The sequence below is a fragment of the Somniosus microcephalus genome, chromosome 19, assembly GCF_052327205.1.
Source record: "Somniosus microcephalus isolate GS21.2 chromosome 19, FLI_Smic_1.0, whole genome shotgun sequence".
In the NCBI taxonomy this organism is placed as follows: domain Eukaryota; kingdom Metazoa; phylum Chordata; class Chondrichthyes; order Squaliformes; family Somniosidae; genus Somniosus; species Somniosus microcephalus.
This window is the reverse complement of record NC_141005.1, coordinates 43,216,116-43,232,493: the sequence shown is the minus strand read 5'-3', so window position 1 is coordinate 43,232,493 and position 16,378 is coordinate 43,216,116. Positions and strand designations below refer to the sequence as shown.

The following is a 16,378-nucleotide window of genomic DNA, read 5'->3' as shown; positions in this document are numbered from 1 at the left end:
TCTTGATGGAGTTACACTAATAGATGGTACTGCACTTTTGGTGCAATCTGGGTAGTAAATCCACTACTGAGGAAAATCTAGCCCTTGTTTTCTAAATATTTTGGAGTAATTGTGTATGGGTGCTTCCTGATTCAAGGACTTCATGTGGGTAAAAAGAGTTTTCCACTGTTTTAGTTGCCTGTGACTATTGTCGAAAAGTAAATGAGACTTTCCATATGGGGCACTTAAGGAGCTAATATAACTATGACTTACACTCTTTACCCTGTAATAGGTTAACCTAAAAGAACAAAAGTTTATAGTTGAGGTGTCCGATCAAGTGCCTAGACTTTTAGTTTTGCCGACCTCACCGAATGTTTTAAATCCACTTGATCCAATCAGGGCGCCAGATTCCATTTGAAGCACTCAATACTTAACATGATACAGGGTACAGTCTTGGAAAACAAAATTGGCCCATTGTTTCTAACACCAACAGCATTGTAACGATTACAGCTTTGCTCAATTCTTCAAAATATTATTTGGCCCTGATAAATGCATAATATTTTGCTAAGAATTGCTGTGCCTGGACCAGAGTTTTGAATGGTAATGATACATGGAAATTATGGGGAATTTGTTCTCTGCGTGCTAGGTGTAGTGGAATGGTAATCCTATTTTGAAGACTGGATTGATGATTTTACTGTACCTAATGTGGAGAGGAAGCCTTCCCCCATCCATACATTTAGGTGGGATTGAATATGGAAGTGAACAGCACTTGTATAAGGGCTGTGAATGACACGTGTACATTGGAGTTGAATGGTAATGGTATATTGAAATTCTGTGCTTGGATCAAAATCATGTCTGGAATCAGAATGCACAGATCTGCATTCTAATGTGTTCTGAGACAGGATGTTTCACTTTTTCGATAAAGTGTCAGCGTGAATTGGATTTTACAAACAACAATGGTTTAAAGATAATAATGTTAAAATCTGCCGTGCAACTGCAGAAAATAAACTTTTGAAAGAGGTTACTGGAAGTTCTTTGAAAGTCAATAGGGGAAATATTCGGTTGCCTGGGCGTGGCACCGCTAACACCTCCCGCGAAATTCAGCGGGAGGTTACCGGCAGCGGTAACCGTTAGCGCCCTGTGGCGCTGCGCCGCTGGCGATGACATCATCGCAGTGCGCAGCGCCCCACTCGCACCCCAGCTGCGACCTTCGGTAGTGCCTCCTGACTTACCACTGGATGCTAAGTCCGACATGTTCAAGAGGGCCTACCTGTGGCCGGGGAGGTGCAAATTAAAGGGGAGGTGCCAGGTGGCCATTTTTGTTGCTGGCCGCCTGCCAGCAGCTGCCCCCGTTGCAGTCTCCGGCCTCCTGTGAAGTCCCCCCGCGGGGTGCCGGCTGCGCTCCGTGACTACCGGGCTCTTTTGCTGGCACTCCGATCCCTGGTGGCCCAGCTGGGCCCCGGGTCGCGCTGCGCTAGGCCCCTCCCCTTTAATAAGGGGAGGAAGGCCAGCAGTACCGCGGCACGACGTGCTACAGCGCGTGGCACTACTGCACGTAGCGCCGCGATATTCACTCGCAACTCCCCAAGAGGGAGGCGGGGTGCTTCCAGTAGTGCCCTGCCTTCCTCTTGGGGCGCTACCAGTGAATTTCGGGCGCAGGGCCCGACAAAGTTAGCACCCCAAAGGGGGCGCGACCCAATTTTGCCCCCAATAGACTTTAATCTTGTCGTCATAATTAATGTTAACAATATTATCTTGGTACTAAATGTTTTGGTCAATTAAGTAGTACATTAATTAATGCCACACAGAACTCCATTGATTAAAAAGGTTATTTTGTTCAGATTGACCCATTTCTCCATGGCAGCTAAAATCTCTTGTTGACTTTTAAGGAACTTCTAATGGGCAAAATGACTGGAATCTTATTTCACAGAGTTTCAGATTTGGTGTGACAGCTATACATAATGGATGTTGACATAGCATTAGCGAGTTTTGAGGCAAACTTGTAAGATATTTACCACACGCAATTCTCCTTTTACAAAGTTTAAGTAAGCCTTTCCGCAAGCACTACCATATTTTAATATCTTAATGTTTATAATTTGGGATGAAAAATAGTTACCTGCCTCAGTATTCTAATGGAGTTGTTCGTGCACAGGAAGGTGAATCAAAATAACTGTATAATTAGACAATAGACGAATAATTCTTAATAGTGAATAATCTTTCCATCAGCGAATCACATCTGCTTAATCTTACCCAGTATTCCACCTTTTGCAGTCTGCTGCCTTCCTCTTTGTAAGATGAAAGCTTCTCTAATGGGATAATGGTTTATTATCTACTCCCAGATCCTTATTGAGTTAAGCTGTATTTCACACCTATACTGTAGTAACATCTGACAGAAGAACTGCCAACTGAAGCAGTTGTCTGCTAAATGATGGCACATCAGAACTGTCATGTATTCATGGGGAAAATCATTATAAGCAACCCATAAGACCTTGATCAGTGAAGTAAATATCTAAAGTGTATTATTTTAAGGATATCTAGGAACACTATTCATATTCATTTATCTTTCTTGTTTATTCCCAGTTGTAGAAGGCCGTGGGATCATGGGCAATGCGGAGAGCGCACAAAAATTTTCTTCTCTTCCAGTGTATCTACCAGTGAACTACCGAATACACAAAGCTGAAAGTTCATTTTTTCTAAAAGAAGCCAACCAGGATATCATGCGTAACTCCAGTTTACAGTTCCGCGTGGAGCCTTTTTTCATACATGAAGCCAAGGCCCCCCCTGTAGTTAATGCCAGTTATGGACCTTACGCCGTGGAACAAGTTGTGTCCCGGGCTCTCCTACAGCCTTCTGATGTTTTCAGCATGGTTGATAAATTCACTTTCAACTGGAAAATCAAAGCAAATATTATTGATGATAAAGTTTACTCTAATCGGCCAATAGTACAGATTTTATTTTATATCACAGGTCGAGACTGGGATGATTACAGTGCTAATGATAATCTGCCATGTATACGGGTGTATGCATTTCGGGAAACTAGGGAAGTTAGAAACAGTTGCCGCCTAAAAGGAGATCTTGGATTATGCATTGTAGAACTGGAACTTCTGCCATCTTGGTTTAACCCTCCCACTGTGGTACCCGGCCGTAAAAAGATAACTGATCAATCTGAGGGAACGCCAGTGGAACTTTATTACATGGTGCAGGGTACCGATGAGGATGGCGACTGTGATGCAGAGGACACACGAAAGGGCAACGCTATCCGACCAGGCCGCGATGATGTCGATGAAACGCTCCATTCTCTACAACGTATTGGCAGCGTCCGACTTCGCCAAGGAACTGGGAACCCACAGCGAACGGAAATGAGACTGGACAACAACATTAGGATCTCAGTTTTACAAAGGCCTGTCAAACAAGGCGAAGTTGTCACTTTTCACGTGTCTTTGGCGAGCAGCTCAACAGTGGACCGGTTCACACTGCGGTAGGTCAAACTTTGGTGTATATTTGTGGACGAGCCATCGATTTAACAAATCTTGCATTAATTATGTTAAAGTGTGAGTAAATATGTTGAAAGGTGTTCTTTTTGGCTTGATATTTTTGCTAAGTGAGAAAGTACTGAAATCCCAGCACGTTAAATCCCAATTTTCTGACTGAAAACTAATTGTTTTCATTGGGAGACTCTTGAACATTTTCTAGATTTGCTCGATCAAAGCACTTGATCTTTGGGCAAAAATGTTTCTCCTGTTCACCAATCGCACACGTATTGTTGACCCACAGCGCAAATCTTGCTGGCCTTCCAGCTGAAGCTGGGGCAACCTCTTTGAGAGGGGGAAGAATCAGTGTGCATTCCAAAATATGTTCCTATCCAGTCAGTTCTCAAATAAGCCAATTTCAATTTAAGCACAGATTATATATATTCCTTGTAAGCTAAGATTACAATTGAATATACTAGGTCTAACGTATTATAAGTGTTTAGAATTAATATTTGAATTGCATTTGTGGGAGGAAAGAGCAGCAGTCATGCTATTTTTGAGCAATAATATTATTTCCAATGAAGTACACAATTATCAAAAGGGATTGTTGTTTCTGGTCAAGTGAAACATTCAATAGAGAATCTATGAATACATAAGACCAAACTGACCTTTTAACCAAATTATTTAGCATATCTAACCTACGTAAACTTGAGGTGATCCAAAACGGGGCTGCCCGTGTCCTAACTCGCACCAAGTCCCGTTCGCCCATCACCCCTGTGCTCGCTGACCTACATTGGCTCCCGGTTGGTTAAGCAACGCCTCAATTTCAAAATTCTCATCCTTGTTTTCAAATCCCTCCATGGCCTCGCCCCTCCCTATCTCTGTAATCTCCTTCAGCCCCACAACCCCCCGAGATATCTGCGCTCCTCTAATTCTGCCCTCTTGAGCATCGCTGATTATAATCGCTCAACCATTGGTGGCCGTGCCTTCTGTTGCCTAGGCCCTACGCTCTGGAATTCCCTGCCTAAACCTCTCGCCTCTCTACCTCTCTTTCCTCCTTTAAGACGCTCCTTAAAACCTACCTCTTTGACCAAGCTCTTGGTCACCTGCCCTAATATCTCCTTATGTGGCTTGGTGTCAATTTTATTGTCTTATAATACTCCTGCGCAGCGCCTTGGGATGTTTTACTATGTTAAAGGCGCTATATAAATACAAATTGTTGTTGTTGTGTTTATGATATAACTACATACAGTGAACGACACGGCAGCATGTTGGCATATGTGGCAGACATTTTGCACACAGCAAGGTTCTACAATGAGATCACTGACCAGCTAATTTATTTTTTATAGTGTTGGTTGAGGGAGGGATTTGGTCAAGTCATTGGAAGAACTCCCTTGGTCACTTTTGATTGAATAACTTGGTAATGTTCCAGGCCAGAGTTGCGATTGCTGGACAGCAGATCCGAAACATGGCTGTGGTGTACAATAGTAAAGCTTTTGTTTTATGTTGTTATAATGTAAAAAAAAATCATACTTTGTCGTTTTTAGCATGTTCAAAGTTAATAGTTTGCCCTGAAACAAGTGGAAAGAACATTTTTTTTAAATTAAAGAAAAACTCAAGGTAACCTTGAGCCAAGGATCAGTGGGAAATGGACGAGCATATCTGGAAATCAACTTACTATATGTAAATGAATCAGCCATAAATTTTTATTCATTTAAAGATCAATTACACGACACGTTTACGTTGATGTGAAGCTGAAGCTGCTTCACGTTAATAAATCTGTTGTTGTTGAATTTAGTAAGATTCATGATTTGGCACAAATGCAGCCTAGTGTAAGTCTCAGTGTCATTATTTAAAATTAAGTAAATCTCATCATCAGCCAAACCCCGCTCTCCATTTTATTTCCAGACCCTAACGATTCTGCAAGTGCAGCGACCGGGCTGCTCATATAAAGTCAGTTAATGCATTCACACCGGGGAAATCCTCTTGATCGCAATGACATTGCTGCAATCAGTCTTGAAAGTTCCTTTGAGGAAAACTGTTTAAAAGTTTTTAAAAGGTGCAGTTCAGCAGTTTATTTAACTTCCCTCGGGACAAACACGAAATAAGCACACCTGTAATTGTGACTCTGAAGCCAACAGCTCATATTCTTGTAAAATTGACTGTATTTACGTTAGTCATTTCTCTCCCTGATTTGCTCAGAAATCTGGATTTTGCTAGATTGCAAGATGGTTTTTACCTTGAAATGTTCCCCTTCTATAGTTAGTTTCTTGATGAAATCGTATGAGAAAAGTAAAAAAAGAGTCTTTAGGTTCATGGACCTATTTTAAAATTGGAATAATGCAGGGTCTGGCATTTAGTTGTTTGACTTGTGTAAATACCTGTTCTGTTGTTTGATCTTGAGTTTGTTTGGGAGCCCGATTCTACAGTATTGTATAAGAATTCACAGATAGTGATATGAGGGCCGATTTATCCCTTCTGGACTTCTGCTGGGAGCCCGACAAGTACAGCCTGGGTGCACAAGTGCTACAGTCATGCCTCCTGATGGGGCCTATACTTGCCATAGAGGGAGTGCAGCGAAGGTTCACCGGACTGATTCCTGGGATGACAGGACTGTCGTATGAGGAGAGATTGGGTCAACTAGGCCTGTATTCACTAGAGTTTAGAAGAATGAGAGGGGATCTCATTGAAATGTATAAAATTCTGACCGGGCTAGACAGACTGGATGCCGGGAGGATGTTTCCCCTGGCTGGGGGGTCAAGAACGAGGGGTCACAGTCTCAGGATACGGGGTAGGACATTTAGGACTGAGATGAAGAGAAATTTCTTCACTCAGAGGGTGGCGAACCTGTGGAATTCTCTACCACAGAAGGCTGTGGAGGCCAAGTCACTGAATATATTTAAGAAGGAGATAGATAGATTTCTAGACACAAAAGGCATCAAGGGGTATGGGGAGAGCGCGGGAATATGGTATTGAGATAGAGGATCAGCCATGATCATATTGAATGGCGGAGCAGGCTCGAAGGGCCAAATGGCCTACTCCTGCTCCTATTTTTCTATGTTTCTAGTGCTGGGATGGGGCCGTGGGCAGGGTGGGCGGGGGGGGCAGGGGGAGGGGGTGAGGGCGAGAGGGGGAAGGGGTGGAAACTGGAATGTAGCTCCTGGCTGATGGTATCAGGACATGAAGATCCTCCAGGGATGATGCACCTCATTTGGTGAAGGTCCTGTCAGAGTAGGAGTCTGCTGAGTGCATTGCGACATGCTTTGGGACAGATGGCTTTGGCAAATTGAATTTGATATTTCCACCATCCGGTTCTGAGCCAACCTGCATCAAAGGTGGTCTTCTCCCAGTGTCGGGAAGGGGAAGTTCATTTTATTGGTACAGCTGCTGCTTTGGAACAAAATCAGATCGACAACTGTAAATATTATTGAGCTAATGGCTGTAAAATGTTCTATTTCCCAACCTAACCCTGCCAGATACCAGAGGACCTCTAAAGAATCCCTGCATTATTTCTTACTGCAAAATCCTGAGGGTTCCTTTAGCAGTGATGTTGAACTATTTCATGTTTGCACCTGATTCTACCCTCGGCAGTAAATTCTAAATCTTACAGGTTTTTGTAAAGCATCTCAAATTCGTAGCTTTTTTGTGCATCTTCAGTACTATAACGTTGGTCTTTGAGAAAAATATACGGCAGATTCACAAGTATGCTGCAACCTAACAGTGTCACGAGCAGTTGTAGCTGACCCTTGATCAGATAATTGCTCTAATCTTGTATTTCTAAGATTTTTCGATCATGTTAGTAGACAGCTTAACCTTGAAAAGTTGACAAATGAGCCCGCGGAAGGGAAGGAACTGATGTCCAGAACAGTGTATGAGAAATCTTCTCCTATAAGTAACTGGAAGCTTTCACGCTATGGTATTAAGGTTTTGTAGAGGCTTTGAAACCTTCTTAGGTTTGGTTCAGTGGTGCGATAATCTGCTAGGCACCAGCTAAATCACAAAGGCTAGATACTGTTAAAGATGGCATGTAAGCAGCCTGGGGACTTTCTTTCCAACTAAGATCTAGTCACCTGATTCATTTAATTTAGAAAAATAACAGGCGGGCGTTGACTAATTTGCGACTGTCTGATCGTTTAGAGCACAGTAACATTTTTTGATATTAGCCTTTCCATCGCTAGGTTTATTATACCACTAGGGATAGTTTCCTCTATTCACTCATGTTAACAAATAAGCTAAAGTGAGTGTAAAGTTTGGAGTCCTTGTCACACTCATGCTGACTTGCTCACTGACATTAGTGTTCAGTGTACACTCCTGTGTAAGCCGCATAATATATCATCAGAAATACTGTTCGAGAATGCTGATATTCAAACTCTGTCCCAGCCAGATCATTGGGGAGTTTCAATTATCTTTTAATAGGAATTGGCTTAACGAGAAGCACAATTAGGCTGTAGGTTGAAATGTGACATTTGCAAAATGTTAGTGTTTTTAAAATATGAAAATGTTTTTCCCTTATTTGCATTGGACTTCGGCCATCTCCAATGTGACAGAACAGAATTCACACAAATTGTGGTTCTGGAAACGTTTTGTAAATCACCAAATGAGGAGCATTTCTGCTAAACTGCTCTTTCTGTCCTGTGTGTCTTGCACACGTCAGAATTGATGTGAACTCCATGTAATCCTGTAACAGTGTGAAATTACCGTTTCAAAATAGTTTGCAAATGTAGAAACAAGTTGTGGCTGATGTTCCTGTACTGGTGTCGGTCAGTCCTATACGGTGATCTCCTGGACTGCTTTCGATTGCCTGAGGGGATCGGAGAGGAATTTTCAAGAGTACTTTTTTCTCTTATTGGCCCTGAGATTTTTTTTGCTTCTTTGCCTCTCCCAGGAGATCTGATGGCTGCGGGATGGGCAGGAGATGTCTCGTCATGTTGCTCCAGCCACCATGAGGTGGGGGGAGGTGGGGGGGGGGGCAAGCCTGATGGTCTTTGCTGCCCATCAATTTCAAATAAAAAAGAACTGCTGCAAATCGCAATGTTTTCCCGGGTCAGCGATCTGCATAATTATTCACAGTTTCAAGTGCAGATTTGCTTGAGTGCAGGGAGGTAGCCGAGTGCTGGGACTGTCATCTGTAGGGGGGGGGGGTGTCACGGGTCGGACATCGTGGGGGGGCTGGACATTGTGTGCGTATCGGGCTAAATTGGACATTGGGGTGTTGTGGCAAATCGGACATGGCGAGGGGATTCAGACATCATGTGGGGGTTGGCTGATCGTGTCGTACGAGCGCGTGGAGGTTGACATGAATCAGTCATTCATGAAAGAAAGACTTATGAAATAATACTGAGCAGCCTGCGGGTGGCGCTGTCCAGGGAGAGTATAAATACTCGGGCACGGGCCCAGTTTACGCAGGACATTCTTAACAGGAACTAGTGAAGGACACAACTACACCTCCATGTTGTAAAACAGTTGATTAAAGCTTTGTTTAACGCTTAGACCAAGTGCCTAGTAGTTTTCTTACATCACCGGTAAACTTGTTGGGCTGTGGGGAAGCACTCCTGCTCCTCCTGGCCCACAAGCAGTGCAATAAAGGCACTTGCCTCACGGATGAGGCCCTTCTTGCCTCCTTTTACTTGCCAAGATTCCCAGCTTCCTTGTGTTAAAAATTAAAATGGAGGCACGTAGCCTCCTTAAAAGATCTCAGTGCTTCCTGAGAGTGGATTGGTCACTTGCCCCTCCAACCTGTCTCTGTTAAAACCAGAAGTAGTCAGGTTGGGACTAAGTTTGAAATTCCCCGCCCCCCACATTCCGTTAATGGATTGATTGCGTTATGCAAGAAAGGTTAAAGAAATAATCTTGAAAAGGCAATGTGCAGCTTTCCTGCTTGTAGATAAATGATCAGATCTGTGGTATTTGTTTATTTTAGATAGGCTGGCACAGCCATGTGCCATAAGATAATTCTCTTACCGACATTCTTTTGTACTGTGCCCTCTCCGCCCCACTCTGATCTACTCCTATTCCACACAGCAATTCATTTTTAAAATCCTATTATGCTGTAGGAGTATATGAATTGAGCATTTCTGAACTTGATAGATTTGCTTAGAAACAAAGTTGCGTTAAAGAAATAAAGGAGTTCTTGTAACTTCTATTTCTTGAAATTCTGTGGTTGTACTTTCACTGGAGCAGTTCCAGTAAGTGCACTTTGGATATCTATATAGGGTATGCAGCATTTACACTCTGACCTTCTATTCTCATCACACACACGGACTGGAAAACCAGTGGTGTTGACGTGGTGGCTACAGTGTCTGTTGCCTGGAGACATGAACGGCAGATCAAAGACTGAGATTGGGATGAAAACAAACGCCCATTTACACCTCGCTATTGCTGATATCTTATGCTAGCAGTGCCAAGTTCACAGTGGAGTGGGATTTAATTAGCAGACGTGGCACTGAAAATAGAGTCATATTGTACATTGTTCTGCAGACTAGCTCTTAATGTAGAAATAAAAAGCAAAAAACTGCAAATTTTGGAAATCTGAAACAAAGAGGGAAAATGTTGGTAATGCACAGCAGGTGAATCAGCATCTGTGGAGAGGGCAGATCAGTTAACGTTTAAGCTGTAAGCCTTCATCAGAACTAGGAAAAAATGGAAAATCAGCAACATTTAAATAGGAACAGAACAAAGAGGGAGGAAAAGAGAAGGGAACGCACACACACACACGAGAGAGGATGTATGGGTAGAATGACCAGTGATGTGCTTAAAAGAAACACAGGGGATGGTTAAATTGCTGAAATGGTATTAACATGAAACTTTAGGAAGAAGCATAATAAAATAAATTGAAGAGATAAGAGAGACAAAGAACATGTGAGTAGTTGAGGCAATGGAATGCGTGGGAGGTAGTTAGGCAGGATCCAGTAGTCTGAGGAGAAGGCTGTCACTGACCTGACTCCCACCACTTCAACTAATCACACCTTCAGACATGTTTCATTTTTTTATTATGCTTCTTCCTGTCGTTTTATGTTAAAATCGTTTCAGTCATTTAACCATCTCTTTTGAGTACGTTACCTCATTTGACTCATACTTCCTCTTGGGTGTGGTTTTGTTTTGCCATCCCCTTTCCTTTAGCCTGGTTCTGTTTAAATGCCAATCCTGATGAAGGGTTACACGCGACATGTTAACTTGTCTATTTTATCCACAGATTCTGATTGACCTGCTGAGCATTTCAAGCAATTTTATGTGTTTCGAGCTCTCAATGTCCTGGCTTTAAGCATCATGTATATTTAAACATCGTTATTTGGCTGCCAATAGTTTTGAGACAAGCTCAGTGTAACCTAGCCTTTTGAGTTAGCTGGCAGTCTTGATTTAATTATCAGTGTGGTAGAGCTCTTTTTGTTCAGCTGGGCAGGTGCAGTTACCGTACGGCATTTTATTAGACTTTTCTGCCACAGTTTATTAGCTGTTCATTAGTGCCTATCCTTAGCTGTCACTGCAAGTGTCTTATCTTGAGGGCAGATTGATGACATGCAGTGCATATTAACTATTAACAGTTCTGGATGAGGAAGCAAGCTTGGGCATTAACTGATGACCATGTCTCTTGCTGCTTAGCAGGTGCAGAGAGATAATGATGGATTGATAGTGGTTCAGTTGTTTGAAGGAAGGAAGGAGGATGTTGAACTTGTGTATCAGCTGAGGGGCAGACATCTGGAAGATTAACTGGATTGGCACCTACTGCAATTTTGCAGGTCATCTGGAGGGCACATCAGCGGATTAGGATTCCAGTGCCAGCTGTAGCCAAGGTTCTTATTTGAAAAGCTAATAAGTTATAACAGTTTCTCAAATAGTCTTGGAGGTAGAATCTCAGCAGAAACTTTGGGATGTTTGTACCAGAGGTAATGCAATTCATAGAGTCATAGATAGAGTCATTGGCCTAGAAATTCAGTTGGTAGCGCCAGCCGCTAGCGCCTTAAGAGGGCGATAAGTGGGGCGCGAAGCGGCTAGCGCCCGGGCGCGGCGCGATCTGCACCTCTCGCGAACTTGAGTGGACATTTAGCGGCGGCGCAAAACCGCAACACCCGCTCAGTTGCGCGCGCAGATCCTGACGTCATTTCATGGTGCAACGCCCTTGATGCGCCCCGAACCGGAACTTCAGTGGCGCCCCCCTTTCCGCCTGGCGCTCCCAGCGACTGGTTGAGTGGAACGGTTCCCAGTCGCTGTGGGGCTGGGGGGGGGGGCACTATTTAAAGGGGGCTCTTCCTGCCTTCTTAGTGGTAGCTATTTTGGACCACTCCTTCTGTGTGAGAGAGAGAGAGATTTGCAGAGAGACAAAGGGAGAGAGCTTTCTGCTTTGACTCGGCCCTCGCGCAGGTACTTCTGGCTTCAGCCCAGAGCTTTGCAGTTGGATTGATTTCTCAGTGCCATAGCCTTGAGTGGCCACATATAATGGGGGCTGCAAAGGGTGGAAACGTTGGGTTTCTCCATTGCATTGAGAGGGCTCAGAGACGCAGAGAGAGAGTGCCAATCATGGCCAGACGGAGGAGGGCCAACAGGCATCGGCACAGGAGGCCTTACCCCCCCCAGGGTATACCGCCAGCAGTTCTCCTACCTCAACATGTCTGAGGAGCAGTGCATTCGGAAGCTTCGATTCAGAAGGGAGGTTGTCACTGAGATCTGCCACCTGCTTCAGAGAGATCTGCAGCCTCAGCTGAGGAGCAGGACGTCTCTGTCGGTGGCAGTGAAGGTGACAGTGGCTCTCAACTTCTATGCCACCGGCTCCTTCCAATCCGCTACTGGGGACATTGCCAATGTCCCCCAGTTCGCGGTGCATTGCTGCATCCACCAAGTCACGAATGCCCTCTTCAAAAGGAGACGTCAGTACATTTCCTACTCTATGACCCTGGACAAGCAGCAGGAGCGCGCAATGGGATTTGCAAGAATAGCGGGCTTCCCCATGGTCCAGGGCGCCATTGACTGCACGCATGTGGCTTTGCGGGCGCCTCTAGAGAATGCCGAGGATTACCGCAACCGGAAGGGGTTCCATTCATTGAACGTGCAGTTGGTGCATGACCACAGGCAGCTGATACTAGCTGTCAGTGCCCGCTTTCCAGGCAGCAGCCACGACGCCTTCATCCTGTGGCAGACATTTTCGAAGCCCCGGCTCACCCAGGAGGTTGGCTTCTCGGGGACAAGGGCTATCCTTTGTGCACCTGGCTGATGACCCCGCTCCGTGTGCCCAGCACCCCTGCTGAAGAGCGATACAGTGACAGCCATCAAGCAACCAGGAACATCATTGAGCACACAATCGGCATGCTAAAGCAATGGTTCCGCTGTCTGGACCATTCTGGGGGAGCCCTACAGTACTCGCCTGAGCGAGTCTCCCATTTCGTTGTAGTGTGCTGCATGCTGCACAACCTGGCTATCCTCAGGACTCAGCCACTGCCAGCAGACATTGGAGGACTACCAGAGGAGGAGGAGGAGCACCAAGACGGGAGGGAGGCACAAAGTGCAAGGGCCGTCCGTCAGTGGCTTATTGCAAGTCGGTTCTAGGCCCCCTCTCAGGGAATGGCTTGTGCCATTGAAAGAACATGAATGGACCCGCTCCGCAAACCCTGAGCCAGTCAAGGCAACAAATAATTCAAAGTGCAAACATGCACAATCTGAATAAAGACAAATATTTATTTAACAAACTCTGTGCCCTTCCTGCATGACAAACAAATACAGAGAAACCCCCCAAAAAACAGTCAGACACATAACTGGCTCTCACAACCTGGAGACAATGAACAAAAGAGTTAAACAAAAATGACCATGATCCTCGGCCTTCACAAAAAGAACACAGCATTTTGCCACACCTCCTACTTTTTGGCCTGCGAGGGTGATCTGCCTCGCTTGCAAGATTGGCCCCTTCCCACCCTGCAGCTCCTCCGCAATGGGACCCCAGTGGCTGCAGCAAGGCTGGGGGAAGGCTGCTGAGGGTCAGATAGTGAGTCGGCAGATGCCCTTGGGGGATGGCCTGGACCAGCTCTGGGCCTGGAGGGCCCGGCTGCTGACTGCTCCAACTCTGCTTGGGCGACAGCAGTCTGCCCTACGGGTGGTGGCAGCTGCAGTGGAGGAGTGATAGTGTTGGCAGCTGCCAACCTGACAGAGCACAGGCACTCCCTGGTCAGACGAGACACTGGCACTCGCACGAGGCAGTACTGAACCATGCGCAGCAATCTGCTGAAGCACAGACTGCTGGCCTGCTGCGGCGCGGCGAGGACCCCGGCGAATCCTGCCCGATCCAGCGAGGGTGGCCCTGATCTGTGTCTGCATCAGACCAGCCAGTGACTGCATGGCACGACTAAGCACTTGGCTGGAAGCCGCCTGTGCTGCACCGAAGTCCTGCAGACTCCTTGCCTGTGCTGCCCCAAATTCCTGTACACTCCTTGCCAGTGACTCTATGGAGTCAGGCATCCTTGCCACTGCAGCCATGAGCTCAGTGTGCCTGCGCTCCGCCTGGGCACCCATTTCAGCAAGGAGCCGCACCTCCTCTGCGCTCACTGTAGCAGGACTGGAGGCCACACTCTCCCTCCGGGGAGAAGGCCGCTGAGCTTCCCTACCCCCCCCTCCCCCACGTTGCTGCAGCCCGCTGGGCCCCGGAGCTTCACCCTCCTCAGACCCTTCCCCCCGCTCCCCTCCAGGGAAGACGTGTCCCCATTATGGCCATGGGCTGCCTCGGCTGAGGGTGGCACTGATGTTCCGGCTTCCTCTTCCTCGCCTTCCGATTCACTCACAGTGGCAGCTTGAGGGCCCGCCTTCTCACCTCACGAATCAGCATCTGAAAGCAGGGAGGTACAAGAGTTGCTTTAGAGTGAGGACAGGGAGGCAGCGAGGGAGGCATGAGTGCTGCAATGCACTGCATTGGTTCGATAGTGGCAAAGGATGCTGGTGTGAGGCACAAGTGGAAAGAGAGAGGTCAAAAAGGTGATGACCTTACCATTGCTGTCCAGAACCGGTCGGCATCTCCAGTGGCGACGGGGCCAATCAGCCGGCCTGCCATAATCCGTTCCACTTGCTGCTCCAGATCGCTGAGGTCTTTAAGTTCAGTATGGCCTCCCCCAGTCCGTTGCTGCTGCCTCCTATTGTGGGCCAGCTTGCCCTGCAAGAGAAAGGACGGGCTCTGAGTACAGTGTGAAGCCCTGATCTTGGCTGCACTGCCTCCCATGGTCAAATAGCCCTTACAGTGTGAAGCCCTGATCTTGGCTGCACTGCCTCCCATGGTCGAATAGCCCTTACAATGTGAAGCACTGATCTTGGCTGCACTGCCTCCCATGGTCGAATAGCCCTTACAGTGTGTAACGTGGTGAATGGGCATGTGATTTTCATGAGAGGCCAATAGGTGTTGGATGAGGGCTGGGCATTGGGGCTTTCAGGACCCTTTGGCCATAAAGTGAGGTGCACATGCAGGGATGAAGAGGATACTGGAAAGGGTACTCACCCTGACAACCCGAGTGAGGTCGTTGAACTTCTTCCTGCATTGCGTTGGGGTCCTAGGTACCATGCTGCTGGAGGTCACTGTGTGCCACCTCCCTCCAAGCTTTTCGATATTCGTTGGGCAACGGCCTCCTGCCACTGTCCGGAAAGAGGATAGGTCGCCTGCGCTCCACTGCGCCAACCAGAACCTTCAGGGCCCCCTCACTGAAGCGCTGCGCTCGCTCCCTGGCCCTCTCCATGGTCGTAGGCGTAACGATGTCGCAGCAGGTCTGTCCAGGCCGAGAATCAGGGCTCCAATGTGCAGGGCGTGGCTGCAAGCCAAATTGACCCTCCCCCCTTTAAGAGGTGACCGGCGCCAGCGTGTCTGCCTGCAATCGCTAACTGGCCGCACCTGCGCTGTGCCCGCCCTCGGTGGTAGCGCCTTGCCTCTCCGGCTTAGCGCCTTAGGATAGTCGTGCAGCGCCTGCTTTAGCGCAGCAAGAACCTCTTGGGGTGAAGCAACTCAATTTCGCTGAAGGTGGCGCTAAGTTGCGCTGGGTGTTAAATTTAGCGCACGCTTGACTGTAGCGCCCCAAACGTGGCGATACTGAATTTCTAGGCCATAGAGTTATACAGCACAGAAAGAGGCCCTTCGGCCCATCGTGTCCGCGCCGGCCATCAAGCCCTGTCTATTCTAATCCCATTTTCCAGCACTTGGTCCGTAGCCTTGTATGCTATGGTGTTTCAAGTGCTCATCTAAATGCCTCTACCACCCTTTCAGGCAGTGAGTTCCAGATTCCAACCACCCTCTGGGTGAAAAAGTTTTCCCTCAAATCCCCTCTAAACCTCCTGCCCCTTACCCTGAAACTATGCCCCCTGGTTATTGACCCCTCTACTACAATTCAGTACAAAACGCATTTGATGCTTGTTCACAAGCTGTCTTCGCTTTCGGGTTAATAGGCCTACTATATCTCTTCCACTAAAAACATGAGAAAAGCATGTTTTTCTTGAATATTAACTCACTCTTTGTCCAACCGTACTCACTCTTTTTCTGATGATCCCACTCTATTTTCATCAACTTCCTTTAGATTGCAAGCTTCAGTGCCTATACCGCCATGCTCACACTGCCGTGCTCACACTGCCGTGCTCACACCACCAGTCTTCGCACAGTGCAGTGGCTGAATCACTGCACCTTGATCTCCTCCACACTCTTACATTTGACAGTGACAATCTTGTTTCTTCCATTTGTGTATTTAAATACAAGTTGTGTGTACGGTTAGATGATGAATGGAGGAGGTCACTGAAAGAAAGAAGAAAGAAAGACTTGCATTTCTATAGCTCCTTTCACGACCACCAGACGTCCCAAAGCACTTTACAGCCAACGAAGTTCTTTTTGAAGTGTAATCACTGTTGTAATGTAGGAAATGCAGCAACTAATTTGTGTCTGTCTGTGTGGAGTTTGCACGTTCTCCCCGTGTTTGCGTGGGTTT

General features: G+C 46.6%; 1 protein-coding gene across 1 annotated transcript in view; it reads left to right on the top strand.

The window, feature by feature from the left end:
• LOC147104387 (transmembrane protein 132C-like) overlaps positions 1–16,378 on the top strand; it is a 1,245,027-nt gene that overhangs the window by 270,478 nt on the left and 958,171 nt on the right. Inside the window, exon 2 of the mRNA XM_085961692.1 lies at positions 2,560–3,457. Within this exon, the coding sequence (XP_085817818.1) occupies positions 2,560–3,457 (898 nt within the window). The remainder of the gene's footprint in view (positions 1–2,559; positions 3,458–16,378) is intronic.